The 18,080-nt window shown below is 59.6% G+C and overlaps 1 protein-coding gene across 4 annotated transcripts in view; it reads right to left on the bottom strand.

The window, feature by feature from the left end:
• Window positions 1–18,080, bottom strand: part of CCDC187 (coiled-coil domain containing 187) — a 53,563-nt gene that overhangs the window by 27,128 nt on the left and 8,355 nt on the right. For 2 of the 4 annotated variants that reach the window (XM_055399978.2, XM_088841039.1), the window contains exons 3-7: window positions 17,760–17,852; window positions 8,071–9,233; window positions 7,777–7,871; window positions 3,479–4,041; window positions 3,059–3,146 (exon numbers count right to left, since the gene is read on the bottom strand). In XM_055399978.2, the coding sequence (XP_055255953.2) occupies window positions 3,059–3,146; window positions 3,479–4,041; window positions 7,777–7,871; window positions 8,071–9,233; window positions 17,760–17,852 (2,002 nt within the window). Of the gene's footprint in view, window positions 1–3,058; window positions 3,147–3,478; window positions 4,042–7,776; window positions 7,872–8,070; window positions 9,234–9,767; window positions 9,903–14,627; window positions 14,724–17,759; window positions 17,853–18,080 lie in introns of all 4 variants that reach the window. The other 2 variants (XM_088841040.1, XM_055399980.2) reach the window with 2 other exon arrangements.

The raw sequence follows: 18,080 nt of genomic DNA, 5'->3' as shown, positions 1-18,080 counted from the left end.
CTGCTCCAGGAATGCGTGGGCATGGAGGCATGGGGGGCAAGGCCACTGCAGGGTCTTTTCCAGACTCTCTCGCTCCCTCCTTCCCAACCCAGTACTGGGGGCCGCAGTAACCCCCACCTGGGATCAGCAAAGGGCAGGAAGGAACTACGTCCTCCAAGGCCATCAGTCCCCAAGCCAGTCGCCCTCCATTATCTAGATCACATGTTGCAGAATTTCCCGCAGAGAGACAGACCATCCGTGTTCAGGCTCTGTGGGCCCCCGGGTCTCTGTCTCCATGGAAACCACTCAGCTCTGCCTTTGTGGCAGGAAAGCAGCCACACCCACTGTGTAAATGTGATGAGTGTGGCTGTGCGCCAATAAAACTTTATTTACAAAGACTGTTGGTGGGTCTTGGGGGTGGTGGCTTGCTGACCACAGGTCTAGATTTTTTCTAGGGCAGTGGTTCTCACCAGAATCGCCTGATCACGGGGCCCACCCCCAGCATATCAGACTCAGGAGGGCCAGGACGGAGGAGGATGCTGCATTTTCTAACGAATTCCTGAGGAACAATTTGAGAAGCACTGGCCAGAGAAGGGGTGTAGTGGAAAAACCATGGGCTCTGGAGTCCAAACCCTGGATCTGAACCTCGGTTTGTCCTCCCCCTAAGCAGGTCACTTCTCCGCCAGCCTCAGCTTCCCCATCTGTAAAATAGGGATGAGCACACACCCCTCAGGGTGCTGAAAGCACTGTCTGAGGTTCAGGGAGGCCTGCGGGGTGACGGCAGGTACACAGCTGGGCCACGCACTCTCCCATCCTTCCTTCCAGACAGGCTGGGGATGGACTGGGCATCAGGGGCCCAAGCTCCGTAGGGGGTAGGGGGGCAGGGCGGGAAGCCCTAATGTCCCTACCACGTGATGCTGGTAACAAGCTCCATCCCCACCTGGCCACTGAGCACCGTGTTCCCAGCAAGGAAACAACTTGGTGGAGGAGACCCATCCCGACTCAGGAACTGGCCTGAGAGGCGGCAGGATGGGCCAGGCCCTGGGGAGCGGAGCTGTGCCCTGCAGCCTAGGTCTCACAGGGCACTGAGGGAGGTGGCCAGAGGCACAGCCGCAAAGCAACCCCCGGGGAGCAGTGAGTGGCGACCGCTAGTTTAGAAGGCGGGGTCGGGCCAGGGGCCTTCGTGGAGGCCCCAGTCCTGGGCTCCAAGGGCACTGGGCCTTCCAGGGCATGACTCTGAATGACTTCCACCTCTGCGCTCTCTCTGTGCCTGGGCAGGCTGTGGGAGGGTTGGGGAGGGGGACCACCGTGTGCCTGGTGGGAAGGCTCTATGACCTGGGGGGTGCCACGGGTGCTCAGGCTCCCCGGCTCTGAGACTTTTGATGAGAGAACAGAACCTTGCTGGCCATCCAGCGGCGGGACCTACAGATGTAGGCTGTCCACCTTGGAGCCTCCCATCCCCCCTCCCCTTCTCAAGGTCTAGACCGGGAGCGAGAGGGAAGGGCAGGGGCTGAAGGCGGCCAAGTCTGGCCCAATGCTGACCCCTACTGGTGGCAACAATTCCATTCCAGCTTCCCAGGTGGCGCTAGTGGTAAAGAACCCGCCTGCCAATGCAGGAGACCTGGGTTGGATCCCTGGGTCGGGACGACCCACTCCAGTACTCTTGCCTGGAGAGTCCCATGGACAGAGGAGCCTGGCGGGATGCACCCCATGGGGTTACAAAGAGTCGGACACGACTGAGCACACACACAGAGGATACGCAGCCTGACTGAGGCTGGGCCGGGGAGGGGAGGAGGGTGAGGCAGTGCTGGGGGAGTGGGGGGATGCGGGCAACCCCCACCTCCAAGGGAAGACGCAGGCTGGGGGTGGGGTATGCTTTCAGCACAGGCCCCCTGTGAGGGCCCCCCGCCCCACTTGGATTCCTGGCTCTCTGACCACAGCCACAGTCCCCACCCTTCACCATCCTCTCTGTTCACGAGCACTGCACCCCCCAGGCGGCCCCCGGGGCCCCAACCCGGGCACCGAGCCCAGGACACAGCTGGCGAAGTAGGTGGTGAGGATCCCCTCCCAGTGTCTCTGGCCAGACCCTGGCCCCCTCTGGGCCCCCCCACTGGCCTGTCCCCCTCTGGAACCCCCTCTCCCCCTTGGCTCTGAGCTGTGGAGCCTGAAGTCACAGAGGACCTGTGGCCGCATGAGGTGAGGAGGCATCCTGCGAGGGGCTGCCCGGCGGGGCGGGGGGGACGGCTGCTCCAGGACAGAGGGGGCGGGGCCGGGGTGTCTGAGACCCTCCTGGGGCAGCACCGGGAAGGCAGCCGGTGGGGCTGGGGGCCAGGAGGGCACTGCTGACTGGGGAGGAGGGTTGGACAGGGTCCCCTGCCTGTGGGAGCCGCCAGGCAGTTGGGCTGAGGGAATGGTTCTTGGGGTGGGAGTGGGCAGTCCTTGCAGGAGGAGATGCGGCACAGCTGCTCAGTGAAGTCCAGGGGCCGACAAAGGCCCCAGGGCTGAGGGCACTGGGCAGCGACACTGGCTGTTGGGGGGCGATGAGCTGGGGGACAGAGAGGCCAGGGGTGGCCGCAGCTGGACGGCTGGGGGGCCTGATGTGAGGCTGGGCCCAGCAGAGTATCCCTGGGATGGTGACTGCTAAGGCGGCCTCACAGGCCCGGGCTGGGCTGGTAGACAGTGGGGCTGCTGAGGACCCCCAGTGCCCCTGCCCCAGGCTGGTCATCCATCCATAACCACTGATGAAAAGGGACCTGTGTGAAGTGGCCCCAGACAAGGTCAGGGCTGGAGACGGGCCTGTTCGAGGGCTAATGGGCAGGTGGTCCTGAGGATCTGACACTGGCAAGAGACCTAGATGGAGGGCCCCCTGCCTCCACACACCCCGGACACGACCAGGCTGCCAACCCCCCAGGGACGCCTGGGCGACTGGGGCCCCACGTGACCCACTGTGCGCAGCCCAGCCAGAGGCGTCCAAGGCCTGCGTCTCCCCAGGGACAGGCCAGGAGTTGTGTCGCCCTGCCGGCCTGGCTGCGCCCGCCCCAGGGGCACGAGGGTGCTCGAGGGCAGCGCCCAGCCTTACCTCCCGGCGACGGGGCTGAGGGCCTGGAAAGAAGCCACGTTTCTTGGCAGCCTCCCGTCCAGCTCGGAGCGTCCATTGTCCGTGAAGCCTTTCGAGAGAGGAGCACTGGGATTTCACTGCCTACAGGCCGGTGGGGTGGGGAGGGGCCGCCACTTTGCAGGGAGTGAGGTGGTCCCCCCGCATCCCCATGGCAGGAGGCACAGGGGCCCTGCGCTCTCACCCCTCTGTGGAGGCGGGGTGGGGAGGGGGCGGGATGTCAACCTCAGGGCCCGGGCCCACCCCTCCCCCGCCAGAGGCAAGGTGGCACAGAGGGACAGTGGCTGGGGTCTAGTCATCATCCCCCCTCGAGGGGAAGAGACCCAGGGGCAAGGAGAAAGTGGGGGTCCCCTGGATGCTGGCGGGGCCTGGGGGTAGCTCTACCTATGGGCTCGCTGGCGTGGCGGGCCCTGGGGCTCGCGCTCTGCGGCCGCTCCCAGCCAGGGCTCCAGCGCATGGTCTCCATGTCCGGGAAGCCAGGGGCGGAGAGAAGCGGCCTGGCCCGCAGCCCTGCCCAGTCCCAGGGCACCCCTTGGCCCACGTTGGGCACCAGGGCTCTGGGGCAGGCTGGTGTGCTGGAGCTGGAGGGCAGCAGCCCCGGGCCAGGCCCCACCAGCGTGTCCATTGCCTCGGAGCAGCGCAGCTTGTCCGTCAGGACATCGATCCGCTGCTTCAGGATGTTGGCCATGGTCTCCAGGGCCTGCAGCCGGGCCTGCTTGTACCGGAAGTGCAGGGGGCCCGGCATGCCCAGGCGCTCCGACTCCTCAGGGTCCAGGTAGATGCAGAGCCCTGGGCTCCGGCAGTGCGTACTCAGGTCCTGGAACTTCAGGGGCCCCAGGGAGGAGCTGGCTGGCATCAGCATGGGCGTGCCCTCCCAGCCATCTTGGGGGCCTCCCACCTCCAGAGTCTTGGTGGGGTTCAAGGCTCTGTTCAAACACAGGCAGAAGCTGCAGGGAGAGAAGGGACAGGGGTCAGCCTGGGGGGGGCGTGACCATCCCCATGCGCGTGGCAGACACGCATGGGCAGGGATGCACATGGAAGCAGCTTCCGGGCCAGGACCAGTGTCTATTCACTGAGTCCATCTGTGGCCGCGGTCATCACGACAGACCGCACGCGCACCTGTTAGAAGGAAGACCGGTTGGCAGTGATTTCTTGGATACGACCCCAGAAGCACTGGCAACAAAATGACGAACAGGCAACTCGGGCTGCTTCAGAACTAAAAACATGCATGTGTCAAAAGACCCAATCAACAGAATGAAAACACAGCCTTCTCGACCGCCTGCTTCTGCATTCCAACCTCCTTTGAAGAAAAGGACATCGTCTTATAGTGTTAGTTCTAGAAGGTCTTGTAGGTCTTCACAGAACCAGTCGACTTCAGCTTCTTGGGCGTCAGTGGTCAGGGCATAGACTTGGATCACTGTGACGTTGAATGGCTTGCCTTGGAAACGAACCAAGATCTTTGTTTCTGAGCTTGCCTCCAAGTACTGCATTTCAGACTCTCTTGTTGACGCTGATGGCTACTCCATCTCTCCTAGGAGATTCCTGCCCACAGTAGTAGATAGAATGGTCATCTGAGTTAAATTCTCCTGTCCATTTTAGTTCACTGATGCCTAAGATTCTGATGTTCACTCTTGCCATCTCCTGCCTGACCATGTCCAACTTACCGTGATTCGTGGACCTAACATTCCAGATTCCTATGCAATACTGTTCTTCACAGCATCAGACTTTTTACTTTCACCAACCAGACACATCCACAGCTGAGTGTTGTTTCTGCTTTGGCCCAGCCGCTTCATTCTTTGCAGAGCTGTTAGTACCTGCCCTTTCCCAGTAGCGCATTGGATACCTTCTGACCCAGGGGAGCTCGTCTTCTGGTGTCCTATCTTTTTGCCTTTTCATACTGTCCATGGGGTTCTCGGGGCAAGAACACTGAAGTGGTTTGCCATTCCCTTCTCCAGTGAACCACGTTTTGTCAGAACTCTTCAGTGTGACCTGTCCATCACGGGTGGCTCTGCACGGCATGGCTCATAGCTTCACTGAGTTTTGCAAGTCTCTTCACCATGACAAGGCTGTGATCCATGAAGGGTGGTGTTATGTGTATTTTAAGTGAAATGTGTGTAAGCGTAAACAAAGGACACAGCGAAGCAAGATGGAGGACCGACAGCCGCCCCACCCGCAGAGATGACTGCCCCCCCAGCGCCGTGTCCAGCCGACGGGGCCGCACGGTCAGGACCCTGCAGCCTTTCTGATGGGGGCTGCCCTCGGGGTGTGATGGGTCTCTCGGCCCCGGTGCAGGTGACACGTGCACACGGTGTGTGCACACTCTGGACGCGTGTCCTCGTCCGGGTGTGCCCAGTCACCAACCCTGAGAAGTTAAAAAGAGATGCAGACCCCGGGCTGCCCTGTGGGTCCCGGATTTGGGGAAGTGGCCCAGAGACACGCACTTTTAAGACGAAGGAAGCAAAAAGGAGCCAGAGAGAGAAACTTCCAGGAGCCAGGGGTCAGGGGAGGGTGTCCAATCCACTGAGGTGAGTGGCTGCAAAGAGGGGTGGGTGCTGAGCTCCAAGGGATTCAGCCCAAAACCCCCTCCCAGAACACTGGCTGCCAAAGGTGCACCCAGGACGCAGGTTCAGAGCGAGCCCAGGGCAGGCGGCTCCTGGTGGGGTGGTGCCCTGCGGGGACACCTGTCCTCAGCTCCTCTGGGTCCGCTCCTCCCCCCGCCGGCCACAAGCGGACGACGCTCCCGGAACCCGGCTGGGAGCTCCTTGTCACATTGCCCTCCCCTCGTCATCAGGCAGGTGGTCAGGAAGTGGCTGACCCTGGCCTGAAGCCCACAAGGTGCTGCCCACAGCCCTTCACCACGGGGACGAGCACTGGGAAGGGCAGCCCCAGGGAGCCTGGATGCGCAGTCCCCCAGAAGGGCGGCGGACGGTCTGCCACCCTGCACTTGAAGGTGCTGCCGGGGAGGCGCCGCCAGAACAGCTGCCCCCAGGAAAGGAAAACACAGGGCAGTGAAAGCAAAGAGAAAATGAAAGCAAGGGGAAACGCGGGTCAGACGTGTGTGCGAGGACAGGGAGGGGCCGGATCTCTCCCGCACTGCTGGTGGGGGCGCGAGACGCTGTGGCCACAGCCAGCACAGCCCAGCAGTTCCTCCGCGAGTGAGACGCAGAGGTGCCACGTGAGCAGACAACTCTCCTCCTGGGTGCGCGCACAAGAGGTCGGAGCACAGGCGCTCAGATGTGTCAATCAGAGCGGCCGAAAGGGGGAAAGAGCCCGCAAGTCCGTGAGCTGACCATGGGTGTGCAAACTGAGGGAGGTGCCCCAACGGAGTACGGCTCAGCCACGAACAGGAAGGAAGTCCTGCCGCAGGCTGCAACACAGTTCAGTTCAGTTCAGTTCAGTCGCTCAGTCGTGTCCAACTCTCCGCGACCCCATGAATCACAGCACGCCAGGCCTCCCTGTCCATCACCAACTCCCGGAGTTCACTCAAACTCATGTCCACAGAGTCGGTGATGCCATCCAGCCATCTCATTCTCGGTCGTCCCCTTCTCCTCCCGCCCCCAACCTTTCCTAGCATCAGAGTCTTTTCCAGCTGCAACACAGGTGAGCCTGAAAACCGTGCTCAGGGGAAGGAGTCAGGCACAGAGGCCCTGCGCTGTCTCAGCTGACACGAGACATCAGGAGGGTGGATCCAGCCAGCCAGAACGGCACCATCGACAAAATCCAGCGGTAAACGCTGCAGAGGGTGTGGAGGGAAGAGAGCCCTGCCCCACTGTCGGTGGGAATGTACATTGCTGCAGCCACTGCAGAGCACAGTACGGAGGTTCCTCAGAAAACTGAGGACAGAGCTACCATATGGCCCTGCGACCCTAGTCCTGGGCATTAATCTGGGGGAAAAGAACGTGATCCAAAAGGATACACGCAACCCAGTGTTCACTGCAGCTCAATTTACAGTCGCCAAGACGTGGAAGTGACCTAAATGTCCATCGGCAGAGGAATGGGTAAAGAAGGTGTGGTATGTATACACAATGGAATGTCACCCAGCCTAAAAACAATGAACTAATGCCACTCGCAGCAACGTGGACGGACCTGGAGAGCGTCACGCTGAGCGAAGGTCAGACAGAGAAGGAGAAAGGTCGAATGGCGTCCCTCATATGAGGGGTCTGAAAAGAAGTCACACAAAGGAGCTCACTGACAGAAAAGGAGACTCACAGCCCCAGAGAATGAACTTACAGCTGCCCAGAGGAAGGACGAGGGAAGGGGATAGTTAGGGAGCTCGGGATGGACATGGACAGCTGCTGCATTTAAAATGCGTAACCAACAAGGACCTCCTGCATAGTACATGGGAAAAAAAAGAACAGGTGAATCCATAAGGACGGACAGCAGATTGGGGATGCCTCAGGGCTCAGGGGAGGAGTGGGGGGTGCTGACTGCGAACGGGAACTGGGTTTCCTATTGGGTGATGAAATGTTTGGGGACTAGACGGAGGTGGTGGTTGGTTTCACAATATTGTGAATGTGCTAAGGCCCCTGAATAGTTCAGCTTATAAAGGTTAACGTTACATGACAGCAATCCCACCTCAATGGAAACCGACGCAGCCCTGATCACAGGCTCTGGACAGAGCGAGCCAACCCCTGCCCGGGAGAGCCCCCCAGGAAGTCCAGCCCCGGCCCCTGCACACCCACCTGCCCGGGGCCTCCTGGTCCCCCAGCACCATACCGGAAGTCACCTTGCTCCACTGCAGCACTGGCGCCCCTGGCCCAGCGGCAGCTTCCAGATCCTAAAGCAGAGAAGGATGCTGTCAGCCCAGCCCAGCCACAAGACCCCAGACCCTGTCTCAGCCTCGGAGCTGGCCCTGGCCTCCACGGGAATCACAGGCTGGTCCCTTCCGGGGGGAGGGTGGGCAGAGACAGAGGCAATGGGGTCCCCGCAAAGCCCCATGGAGGCCAGGGGAGGTGGGTGTCCGAGTTGCCGCATACCCGGGACTGTGGTGCGTTCGGGACGAAGGTCACAATGCCAGGAGTTGTCTGGGAGATCACTGGGACGGCTCTGCCCAGCACAGCCTCCCTCTGCTTCCTGTGGGCGCCCTGCAGCCTCTGGTTTCTGAGCTCCAGCGAGTGCATGGCTGAGGCCTTTTCTTTTAGGGCCTGCCGCCGCCAGGCTGCAGTCTTCTGGCGCATGAACTCACGCAGGGACTCGGAGCCATGGAGGGGGCCCAGGGCCCCCCGGGGCTTGGGGCAAGGCCGAGGTGGCCGCACCTCATTCTTCTTCTCAGGCGTGTTCCGAAGGGCACCCTGGCTGGGCCTCGGCCAGGCGAGCTTGGCCCCCGAGGGCGTCTGCAGTGGACCCCTGCCCTGATACAGGGGGCTGGGCCCCTGCATGAAGGAGGCACTCCAGGGCCGCCAAGTGGGTTGGCTCGGCCTTTCCAGAGGGCTCCATGGCCTTAGGGCGGGGGTCGCCGGGTCTTCACAAGCAGTCCAGGCCCTCTGTGGACCCCAGGCCTGCCTGGCCGAGGCGCTCCAGGACCGCTGTAGGAAGGGGACCCACCTTTCAGGTGGGCTCCCAGGCCTCTGGAAGGAGGGGTCTCGTCCTTGGAACGCCCAGGTTTTCGGTGGGCAGGAGACATGCCTGGCCGAGGCACTCCAGGGCCGCTGGGGGAAGGAGTTCAGCCCTTCAGTGGGGCTCACACATCTCTGGAAGGAGGTGTCCTGTCCTGGGGCCGCCCAGGTCCTGTGTGGATAGGACTCCCACCCGGCCACAGGGCTCCAGCGCTGTCCGGCAGGGAGGCTCCCAGATCTCTCAGAGGTGGGCAGCCCATCCATCGGGGCCCCAGGACTCTTCCAGAAGGAGCTCCGGACATCTGGGGGTTTCCAGGGGTCTGGCCGCCTCCTCCCTGCCAAGTCGTGCAGCTCCAGCCCTCGGCTTGGGTGGCGGGCCCGGGCCAGCTCCAGCCCAGCCTGGATTTGCTGGCGAAGGTCTCGAAGGACGGCCATAGCAGCCTGGACGTTCACGGGTGGATCGCGGGAAGCCAGGGTGGGCACGTTGGCTGAGGGCATCTGCCGGTCACTGCGGACAGAGGCTGGACTTGGCATCCGGGGGTGGACAGGGGAGCTCTCGGCGGCTCCAACCTTCTTGCTGTGATCTGCAAAGACAGGCAGTTGCAGGGTTGCCAGGAGGAACAGAGCCTCCCCAGAGACCCCCCTCTTGGCTCTGCACTCAACATCCACTCGCAGAAGCCCTCTGGGGGCAGATGCCATATCTGGGTGACTCACGGCTGTGCCCAGGCGTCTGGCACAGAGTCACCCTCTCTGAACATGTCAAAAATTGAGTGTGTGTGTGTGAGGGGTTGGTGACAGACGTCTCCTGGGAGCCACTGTGGCTGCAGGCCTGCATTCTCTAAGTCAGGACAGCTTGGTGGTCGTGCCCTGCCTTCCAGGAGTAGAAATTTGCTTCTCAGGGACAGAAATCCTCTTTTTGTTTTTTTTTAAACACAGCGACTCCCCGAAGCCCTTGTCTGCTGACAGGTTTGGCGGGCGTTTGACAGGTCTCCAGGGGAATAGGTGCCGTGCCTGCACCCCGATGCCACTGCCGCCTGGGCATCTCTCCCCCGGTGCCCAATCCCTACCCCAATATGCCACACGGAGTGGAGCAGAGTCAAGGCGGAGGCACAAGATACCTAATTCTGCGACAGAGGCCTGGTCTCTCGAGGGGGCCTTGCTCTGGAGCTTGGGGAGGGCAGGTGGGGGCCCCAGCAGCACCCTCACCAGAGCTTGTCTTTTCCTCCAGGCATGAACACCGACCAACTCAGAATCTTAAAGAGAAAACACAATATACAGCCAGGTGGCCAGGGCCCTCCGCATGCTGGCCCAGAGGGGAAGGCTGGCAGCTCCTCGCAGAGCCAGGAGACCAGGTCACATGCTCCCGGACGGGACAGGGTGAAAGCCCTTGGGTGCAGGCCACTCTGGTGCTGGGCCATACCCCAGCCATTAGCCAGCATCCTGGGCAAAGTTGAGTCTCAGGATGACCCGGACATGTGACCTGATTTCTCTGACCCTCAGGGGTAATAAAACACGCTCCCTGTGGATTTCTCTGTGGAACATTCAACACAGGCCCTGGAGCACCGCACACGCTCCGTAAAGGCTGCTCAGTAGCCAAGACAATCACTAGCACACACAGAGCTCGCAGGGTGGGGGCGGCCCTGTCGATAACCACTTGCCCTGAACCAGAGGAAACTCGTTTGTTTTTAAACTGGTGAGAGCAGGGATCAGGGTAGGAATCAAGGAAGCTGTTGCCGAGAAAAGGGGAAACAGAAGGCTGAATTTCTCTTTTCTTCCCTGAGAACAAAGAAGATAAAGAGAATGGTGAGCGGGCATGGCCACTCCTAGTTCTTAACGGTCCCTAGTCTGTAGTCTGCAACCAAGCTTGCTTCTCCGCCTCTAGCTCTGCAGGAGCTCTTTCTGAACTTACTGTCCTTTAGCGTCACTCACTCAGTCGTGTCCGACTCTGTGACCCCATGGACTGCAGCCCACCAGGCTCCTCTGTCCACGGGATTCCCCAGGCAAAAATACTGGAGGGAGTTGCCATTCCTTTCTCCAGGGGATCTTCCTGACCCAGGGATCGAACCCAGGACCCAGGTCCCTCGCGCGGCAGGCAGATTCTTTACTGTCTGAGCCGCCAGGGAAGCCCTGCTCTCCCTTAACTCTATGCTGATCGCCTCCTGTTCTGGGTGTTCCCCTTCACAGCACTCTCGTGCAGACCACCTCTTGGAGGTCTCTTTTCACATTACAGGAAGGAGGTCGCAGTGGGACACACGAAAGACAAAGGACCCAGCTACTGGACCACCTGACGCCAGCCTGCGACTGTTTTTGAAACAATGCAAGAGGAGCAAGAATACAGGATCCTCACGTCTGTTCTTCATCCCGACCCCTGACTGTCAGCCCTCCTCTTTGATCCCCAGATTTCTCATGGAAGTGGGGCACAGACCTACTGTGTTCCCCGCCTCCCCCGCTGAGGATTAAAGCCACCCTTCCATTTCCTCCAGACAAACTGGCTCCGTCTGTTTTTCTTTGGCTTTGTTGGGCAGAGAAAGCTAAGATTTTGGCAGCAGCAAAGCCACCCAGGGTGGCAGGATGAGGGGTCCGGACAGTGTGTTTTAACAAACAGCTGCCACATCCCAAACATAAACACTTTCTTTAATAAATGCTATCACGTCATAAACATCATTTATCAAGGTTTTACTTCATAATCCCAAATCACCCTCACCAAATGCCATAAACAGCCCCACCATCATTACAGACCCAACCACAAGGGCCTTGGCAGAGGCAGAGGCAGGAAGCAGTGACCGGCCTTGAAGGCTCACGCACACGCTCACACACACACACACGGCTCACGCACACGCTTACACACACACACACACACGGCTCACGCACACGCTTACACACACACACACACACACACACACACACACACGGCTCACGCACACAGACGGCAGGGAGCCAGCCCAGGCAGCGCCCTAGGAAAACAAAACCACCCAGACCAAGGCTTGTCCTGGGGGCATTTCTGCCCGAAGACGGCGCCTCACAGCAGAGATCACCCACCTAGCACACCCTGCTCCCTAGACTCGGCGCCCTCCCCAGCCCAGACTGAGACTTGGGTCACAGGCCTGAGGATGCAGCTCCATGGAAGGGAAGGGCGACGCAGAGCCACGCCCTCAGAGACCACGCCTTCCAGAGGCCAAGCCCCAGGAAGGAGCGAGACGTGGCCATGCCCACTGCAAAGGCACGCCCCTGGAAGAGTCCTCCAAGACACGCCCCGCTCTGCGACCACGCCCTCCGCACCAGGCTCCTGGGGTAGCGGAGGCGGAGTCCCAGGAAAGTGAAAGCGCTAGGCTCTCAGTCCTGTCTGACTCTCAGCGACCCCATGGACTGTAGCCCGCCATACTCCTCTGTCCATGGGATTCTCCAGGCCAGAATACTGGAGTGGGAAGCCATTCCCTTCTCCAGGGGATCTTCTCGACCCAGGGATCAAACCACGTCTCCTGCCTTGGCAGGCGGATTCTTTACCACTAGCGCCACCTGGGAAGCCCCTGTCCAACCACTGAAAAAGTGAAAGTCGCTCAGTCGTGTCCGACTCGTTGTGACCCCATGGACTGTATAGTCCATGGAATTCTCCAGGCCAGAATACTGGAGTGGGTAGTCTATCTCTTCTCCAGGGGATCTTCCCGACCCAGGGATCGAACCCAGGTCTCCTGCATTGCAGGCAGATTCTTTACCAGCTTAGCCACAAGACATGGGTTTAAATCCCCGCTCCTCCGTTCTCCAGCCACAGGCCTTGAGCAAGTGACCACTTTCCTGTGCCTCAATTTCCCCATCTGTACGCGTCTCTCCACAGGATGAAAAAGTGAAGCAGTCACCCCCACTGCAGGAGTTTCCCAGAAAGGTCAGGCTTCTACTGACCAGGGCTGAGTTCGGGACTGCCCACCTGCCTGCCACGTTTGACCTATGAGGGGCACCTGCGGGGTGGGCTCCCCAGCACGGGTCCTGCACCCTGGATCCCAAAGCTGCTGCACTGCATGAAAAAGGCCACACTCGCTGGGTGGGGCACTGAGCAGGGACCACACTGGGTGAGGAGGGGGCCGCAGGCCCCTCTGAGCACCCCCACCCACAGGCCCCGACATCACTGGCTTCCCCATTAGCCAGCCAGAGGGGTCCAGGTCAATAAATGGGCCCTGGTGGGCACGTTTTTCCTTCCGCAGAGCAGTTTAATGGCAATTAATTTTTTTATGAGAGGATTTTTAATCTGTGGAAATGGATGAAGTCCCCAAGTGCCCTGTCAAAGTTCCAGGGCCAACCCAATCTATGATAAAAAATGCAAAGTGAGGTGCTATAATCTGAAATTAAATATCGGGCTTCATTTTCCCTCAGCCCGGATGGATGAATATTTTATAACTATTGTGATTTAATTTTTTGTTAACTACAGCAAATTTCTAATTCATCCAATTCCCAAGTCCTGTGGCTCTGACCTCTGAACCCAAACTCATCTCTTCTTAGCCCAGCTGTGACTTCGTCACTGACAGAAACTAATGGTCAACTCCGTCGGGTGACACGGCGGTTGCGGTGATGGATGCAGCCCGTGGCACGCCCTTTTGACCCAGTGTCAGGCAGGAGGCAGGTCATTTTTCAAAGGAGCCATTAAAATAAAACAAACCCCAAGGTCCAGGAGCAGGGGGAAGCATGATGCAGAAAATTGTTATGTTTTGTGCTTTTTCAGTGGCCTTCTGGAATCTTCTCTGTATCACCGTCTTTCCAGTGGGGGTTTTGCCAATGTGTCTCCCTATTGCTCTGGGCCCACCTCCACTGAGGCGCAGAGGAGGAGGACAGTCACTCAGGCCGCCGGGACTGCGGGTTTGCCCAAGGGCAGAGGCGGCAGGAATCTGAAGGCGTGGGCAGGCCTCACACTGGCAGTCCCGTCCAGGGCTGTGATATCATGCCCGGGGGAAACTGAAAACAGCTCCAGCGCCAGTGCTGCTTATCCGAGCAAGGCCAGGGGTCCCCACAGAGCAGGCCTCAGCCCCCCAGGGCTCTCCCCACCTGGAGGGGGGCTCTCCATTGGTGTCCCCAAAGTCTGTGGTCCCCTGAGGGTGACCTGGAGAAGGCCTCCAGGCGTGCGTCCAAGTGTGCACAGCTGGGGTCTCTCAGGCGGGGAGCACAGGGCTGGAGCCAACCGTGGTTGGCCTGTGTGACCCCAGGCAGGCTGGTGAACCTTTCTGAGCCTCAGTTTCCTCATCTGCAAAATGGGAGCAAGCCTGTCTGCCTCGGAGGAGCGCTGTGCGAAGTTACATGAGCCGCTGTCACTTGCGTGCTTGGCACACACGGGCAGAGGGAGCCCAGCCCTGAGCATGTCACCCAATCCCACCCAGGCTGTTCTGAAGGAAGGCCCAGAGGAAGGCTGCCCGCTCTGCTCCCCACAGCCCACATCCAGCTCATTCACCCCACAAGCTCCACGAAGGGGCCAGGGTGGGCAGCTGGGTCTTCGCTGGACACAACCTCACGACGCACCCTCAGGGGAGACTCCTGAGTTAGGAATTTCTCTGTGACCGAGCGGCCCAGCACCACCAAGACCCCTGCACAGAACTCTCAGGCAGCTGACGCGTCCTCTCCGAGGGATCATCGGAAGTGGGCACTGCCCTGCCTTTCCTCCCTCCAGGCACCCCAGGGGAAGCTGGCCTCCCAGGCTCACTGCCTGGTGTCTACATTCCAAACCAGGCGACAGGGAGACTCATCTCTCAGTCATGCTTCCCGCCGTTGATGACAATAAAACGGCCATGGCTTGCCCGGTGACGCTGAGTCACGAGAAAGCAAGCACGTCCGTCAACCAGCACCTCGCCTGCCCCCGCTTCATGCCCGCCTTTCCAAGGCACAGCCAGTGCAGCACCCGCCGTCCGGGCTCCAGAAACGAGCCATGTGCCCGCCTCCTGAGCCTGGACCGTAACGTCCTGTCCCCAAGCCCTGCCGGGCCCTGCCTGGGCCAACCCTACCTGTGTCTTTGGCAGCTCTCCTAGGGGCAGGCGTCTTGGGGGCCTTCTCTGTTTTGCAAGAACTACTTTTCATCCTTTTGGGTTTTTCCTGTGCAACTTCACCGAGAGGAGAAGAGGGAAGCAGGGGAGAGAAGGCTGAGTAGCAGCACAGCACACGGTCAGCCTGCTCTCCAGACCGACTGTCCCTGCATGCCGCCCCCCCTGCCCCCCGGGGAGGTTCCCTGCAGGGTTGGGCTCGCCTCGCCTTCCCTCACAGCCTTGACCATGCACCAATCCCCAGAGCCCCTGAGCACAGCACCTGGCTTGAGCTGGCCCACAGCACTTGTGTTTGTTGAGTGAATAAATGGCTGCATAAGCCCATGAGCAAAGCTGTGGCAGGCAGCTAGCCAGATGGGACATCAGCTCATCAGGGAGAGGTTGCTGTTCAGTTGCTCAGTCATGTCCGACTCTTTGCGGCCCCATGGACTGCAGCACGCTAGCCTGTCTGTCCTCCACTATCCCCTGGAGTGTGCTCAAATTCATGTCCATTGAGTCAGTGTTGCCATCCAACCATCTCAGCCTCTGTTGCTTCCTTCTCCTCCTACCCTCAGCATCAGGGTCTTTTCCAGTGAGTCAACTCTTCGCATCAGGTGGCCAAAATATTGGAGCTTCAGCTTCAGCATCAGTCCTTCCAGTGAATATTCAAGGTTGATTTCCTTTTGGATTGATTGGTTTGATCTCCTCACAGTCCAAGAGACTCTCGAGAGTCTTTTCCAGCAACATAATTTGAAAGTATCAATTCTTTGGCACTCAGGCTTCTTTAAGCGCCAACTCTCACATCTGTACACGACTACTGGAAAAACCATAGCTTTGACTGTACGGACCTTTGTTGGCAAAGTGATGTCTCTGCTTTTTAATATGCTGTCTAGGTTTGTCATAGACAAACCTTCCAAGGAGCAAGTGTCTTTTAATCTCATGGCTGCAGTCACCATCTGCAGTGATTTTTGAGCCCAAGAAAATAAAGTCTGTCACTCTTCCCCATCTATTTGCCATGAATGATGGGATCGGAAACCATGATCTTAGTTTCCCGAATGTTCAGGGAAAGCAGTGTGCACCAGACCCAGAGGGGCCTTGGCACGGCGGGGCTGCCCCAGTTGGATGGGCGGGGACAGGAGAATCAAGTCCCCCAGCAGGCACAGGGGCTGGTTGCCCAAAGGCCAGTGTTTGGCCAGGCCCCGCTCTGTTTGGCCTTATTTGTCTCTGTCCCTTGCTGGGTGGGGGCAGCATCTGGGAAACACCAAACGGCCACCCAGCTGGTGAGCCATGAGAGCCAGGCCCGGCCCAGTGGGCCCCCAGGAGGCCTGGGGAGCATGCGAAGAGAGGAGCCAGGCCCCAGGGACTCCCAGGCCTCTGCAGAGCAGCGGGGTCCCGGCCTTGGCACTCCACCACTCCCTCAGCAGGAGCGGCCTCAAGCCCCAGGTTCACACGAAAGGACAAACCCAGTAGGATTTCACTCATATGAAGTCCCTAGAGGGGTCAAACCCCTGGAAACAAAGTAACTTTGTACATAAACATAGTAAAAATGGGAAACTGTGTGTGTGTGTGTATGCGCGAGTGTGCAGTTGTGTCCCACTCTAAGACTCCATGGACTGTAGCCCGCCAGGCTCCTCTGTCCATGGAATTTCCCAGGCAAGAGTACTGGAGTGGGTTGCCATTTCCTACCCCAGGGGGATCTTCCCAATCCAGTGATCAAACCTGCATCTCTAAACTTCATGTGTATTTTGCCACAATTAAAATAAAAAAAAGACCCAGGCCCTGACCCATGCCCTGCTTCCAGAGGATTCTAAAATGAGGAGGGGCTAATGATTGATGCCACTGGGCACTGAGCTCCCTGAGAGATCATGGCCGGGTCGTGATTTTAGCCAAGAGGCCCCAGCGGCCTCTGTGTGGGGAGACGCAGACAGTGCCCTGTGGGATGAGCCAAGGCCATCGAGGTCCTCTGTCCCCAAGGGGAGAGACCAGGGAGCTCACGTGAGCCACTGCCACTTCCGGGGAGCCTCCAGGGTCCACGATCGGGCCAGAGCCGGGTCAGAGAGAGGCTTTGCCTCTTGGCTTCACACAGCCGGCGCCCTTCACTCTGCCTGGGGCTGCACTTGGCTCGCACCTCTGGCTGGGCAGACCGGAAGCGGGTCTGTGGCTGCCAGCTAGAGGATGTAGACTCAGGTGTCGACCAACCCTCATCCCACCCCACCCACCACAGCGCCGCTAGGATACGTGACGGACCCCTGAGGGCCTGACTCTTGAAAACCCTGGCCAGAGACCCCCAAAGCCTCGGGCCTCCAGGGCAGCCTGACCTCAGCTCCTGAGCTCTCTCCCTGCCCCTTTCTGGGGTCTCCAGAATCCTGCTGGACTATAGAGACGGCCCCTCCACCTGGTGCCCACCCCACAAACTGAGCAAGCAGTCAATGCCCAGACCTGCTGAGGTCTCCCTGCCCAGAACCTTCCAACTGTCCTACGGCAGCGATGCCAAGATTCCTTAGCCCTGGGAGTGGCTCCAGTCGAGCCCCCAACTCAGACTCACCCCTCCTACTTGCTGAGTGAGCCAGTCTACTGGTTCCCTGAGCCCCTGGACCCTTCCTCCCCCATCTGGAAGTCTGCCAACCCACTGTCGACCCTTCAGCTCCTCCCAGGCTGGGCAAGGCCATCTGTGGGGCAGGTCGGCAATGCCTCCTGCCTGCAGAATGGACCAGCAAGCCCAGGAGCTGACAGGAGCTGACAGCCTCAAGCCCAGACTGTGCCCGGCCTGTGACTGTGCTGTGCAGAGCAGCTCAGCCAGTGGGTGTCCTTGCCCAGGGCCCCTGTCTTTGAGCCCCAGCCTGCCCTGCAGAGCCCATCTGGATTCCTTCCCTGGTGACTGGAAAGTGGTCTCCAGAGAATGGCGGGCTGAGAGCAAATCCCTGCTTGGCCCCTTCACTGCTGGGGTCCTCTCTGACCCTCAGTATCCTCCTCGGTGAGTAGGGAGGTAACAGAGCCAATCCCACAGACAGAGAGGCTGCCTGGAGACTGCTGGCCCCATGACCATGCTGCCCACACCTGGCCTGAGTGTCCAGGGGTGTGGGGGGTGCTGGGATGGCTGGCCACAGGCCCACTAACCTGGGGCCTGGTGCTGGGAGACCCTGGAGGCCTCGCGCCCCTGGCCAGAGGTTGCCTTCTCTTCGACTCCACTTTCAGTTCCACTCGGGATGCCTGAAGTGAAAGCAAAAGTGAGTCACTCATTCGCGTCTGACTCTCTGCGACCCCATGGACTATACAGTCCACGTCCAAGGCCTTGGCTTCCCTGGTGCCTTAGCTGGTAAAGGATCCGCCTGCAAAGCGAGAGACCTGGGTTCAATCTCTGGGTTGGAAAGATCCCCTGGAGGAGGCAAGTACTCTTGCCTGGAGAATTCCTACGGACAGAGGAGCCTGGCGGGCTGC

The sequence above is a fragment of the Moschus berezovskii genome, chromosome 11 (genome assembly GCF_049115385.1).
Source record: "Moschus berezovskii isolate FMDL1 chromosome 11, NW_MosBer_1.0, whole genome shotgun sequence".
In the NCBI taxonomy this organism is placed as follows: domain Eukaryota; kingdom Metazoa; phylum Chordata; class Mammalia; order Artiodactyla; family Moschidae; genus Moschus; species Moschus berezovskii.
Note: the sequence above shows the minus strand (reverse complement) of the source record. Positions and strands in the feature narration are given on the sequence as shown.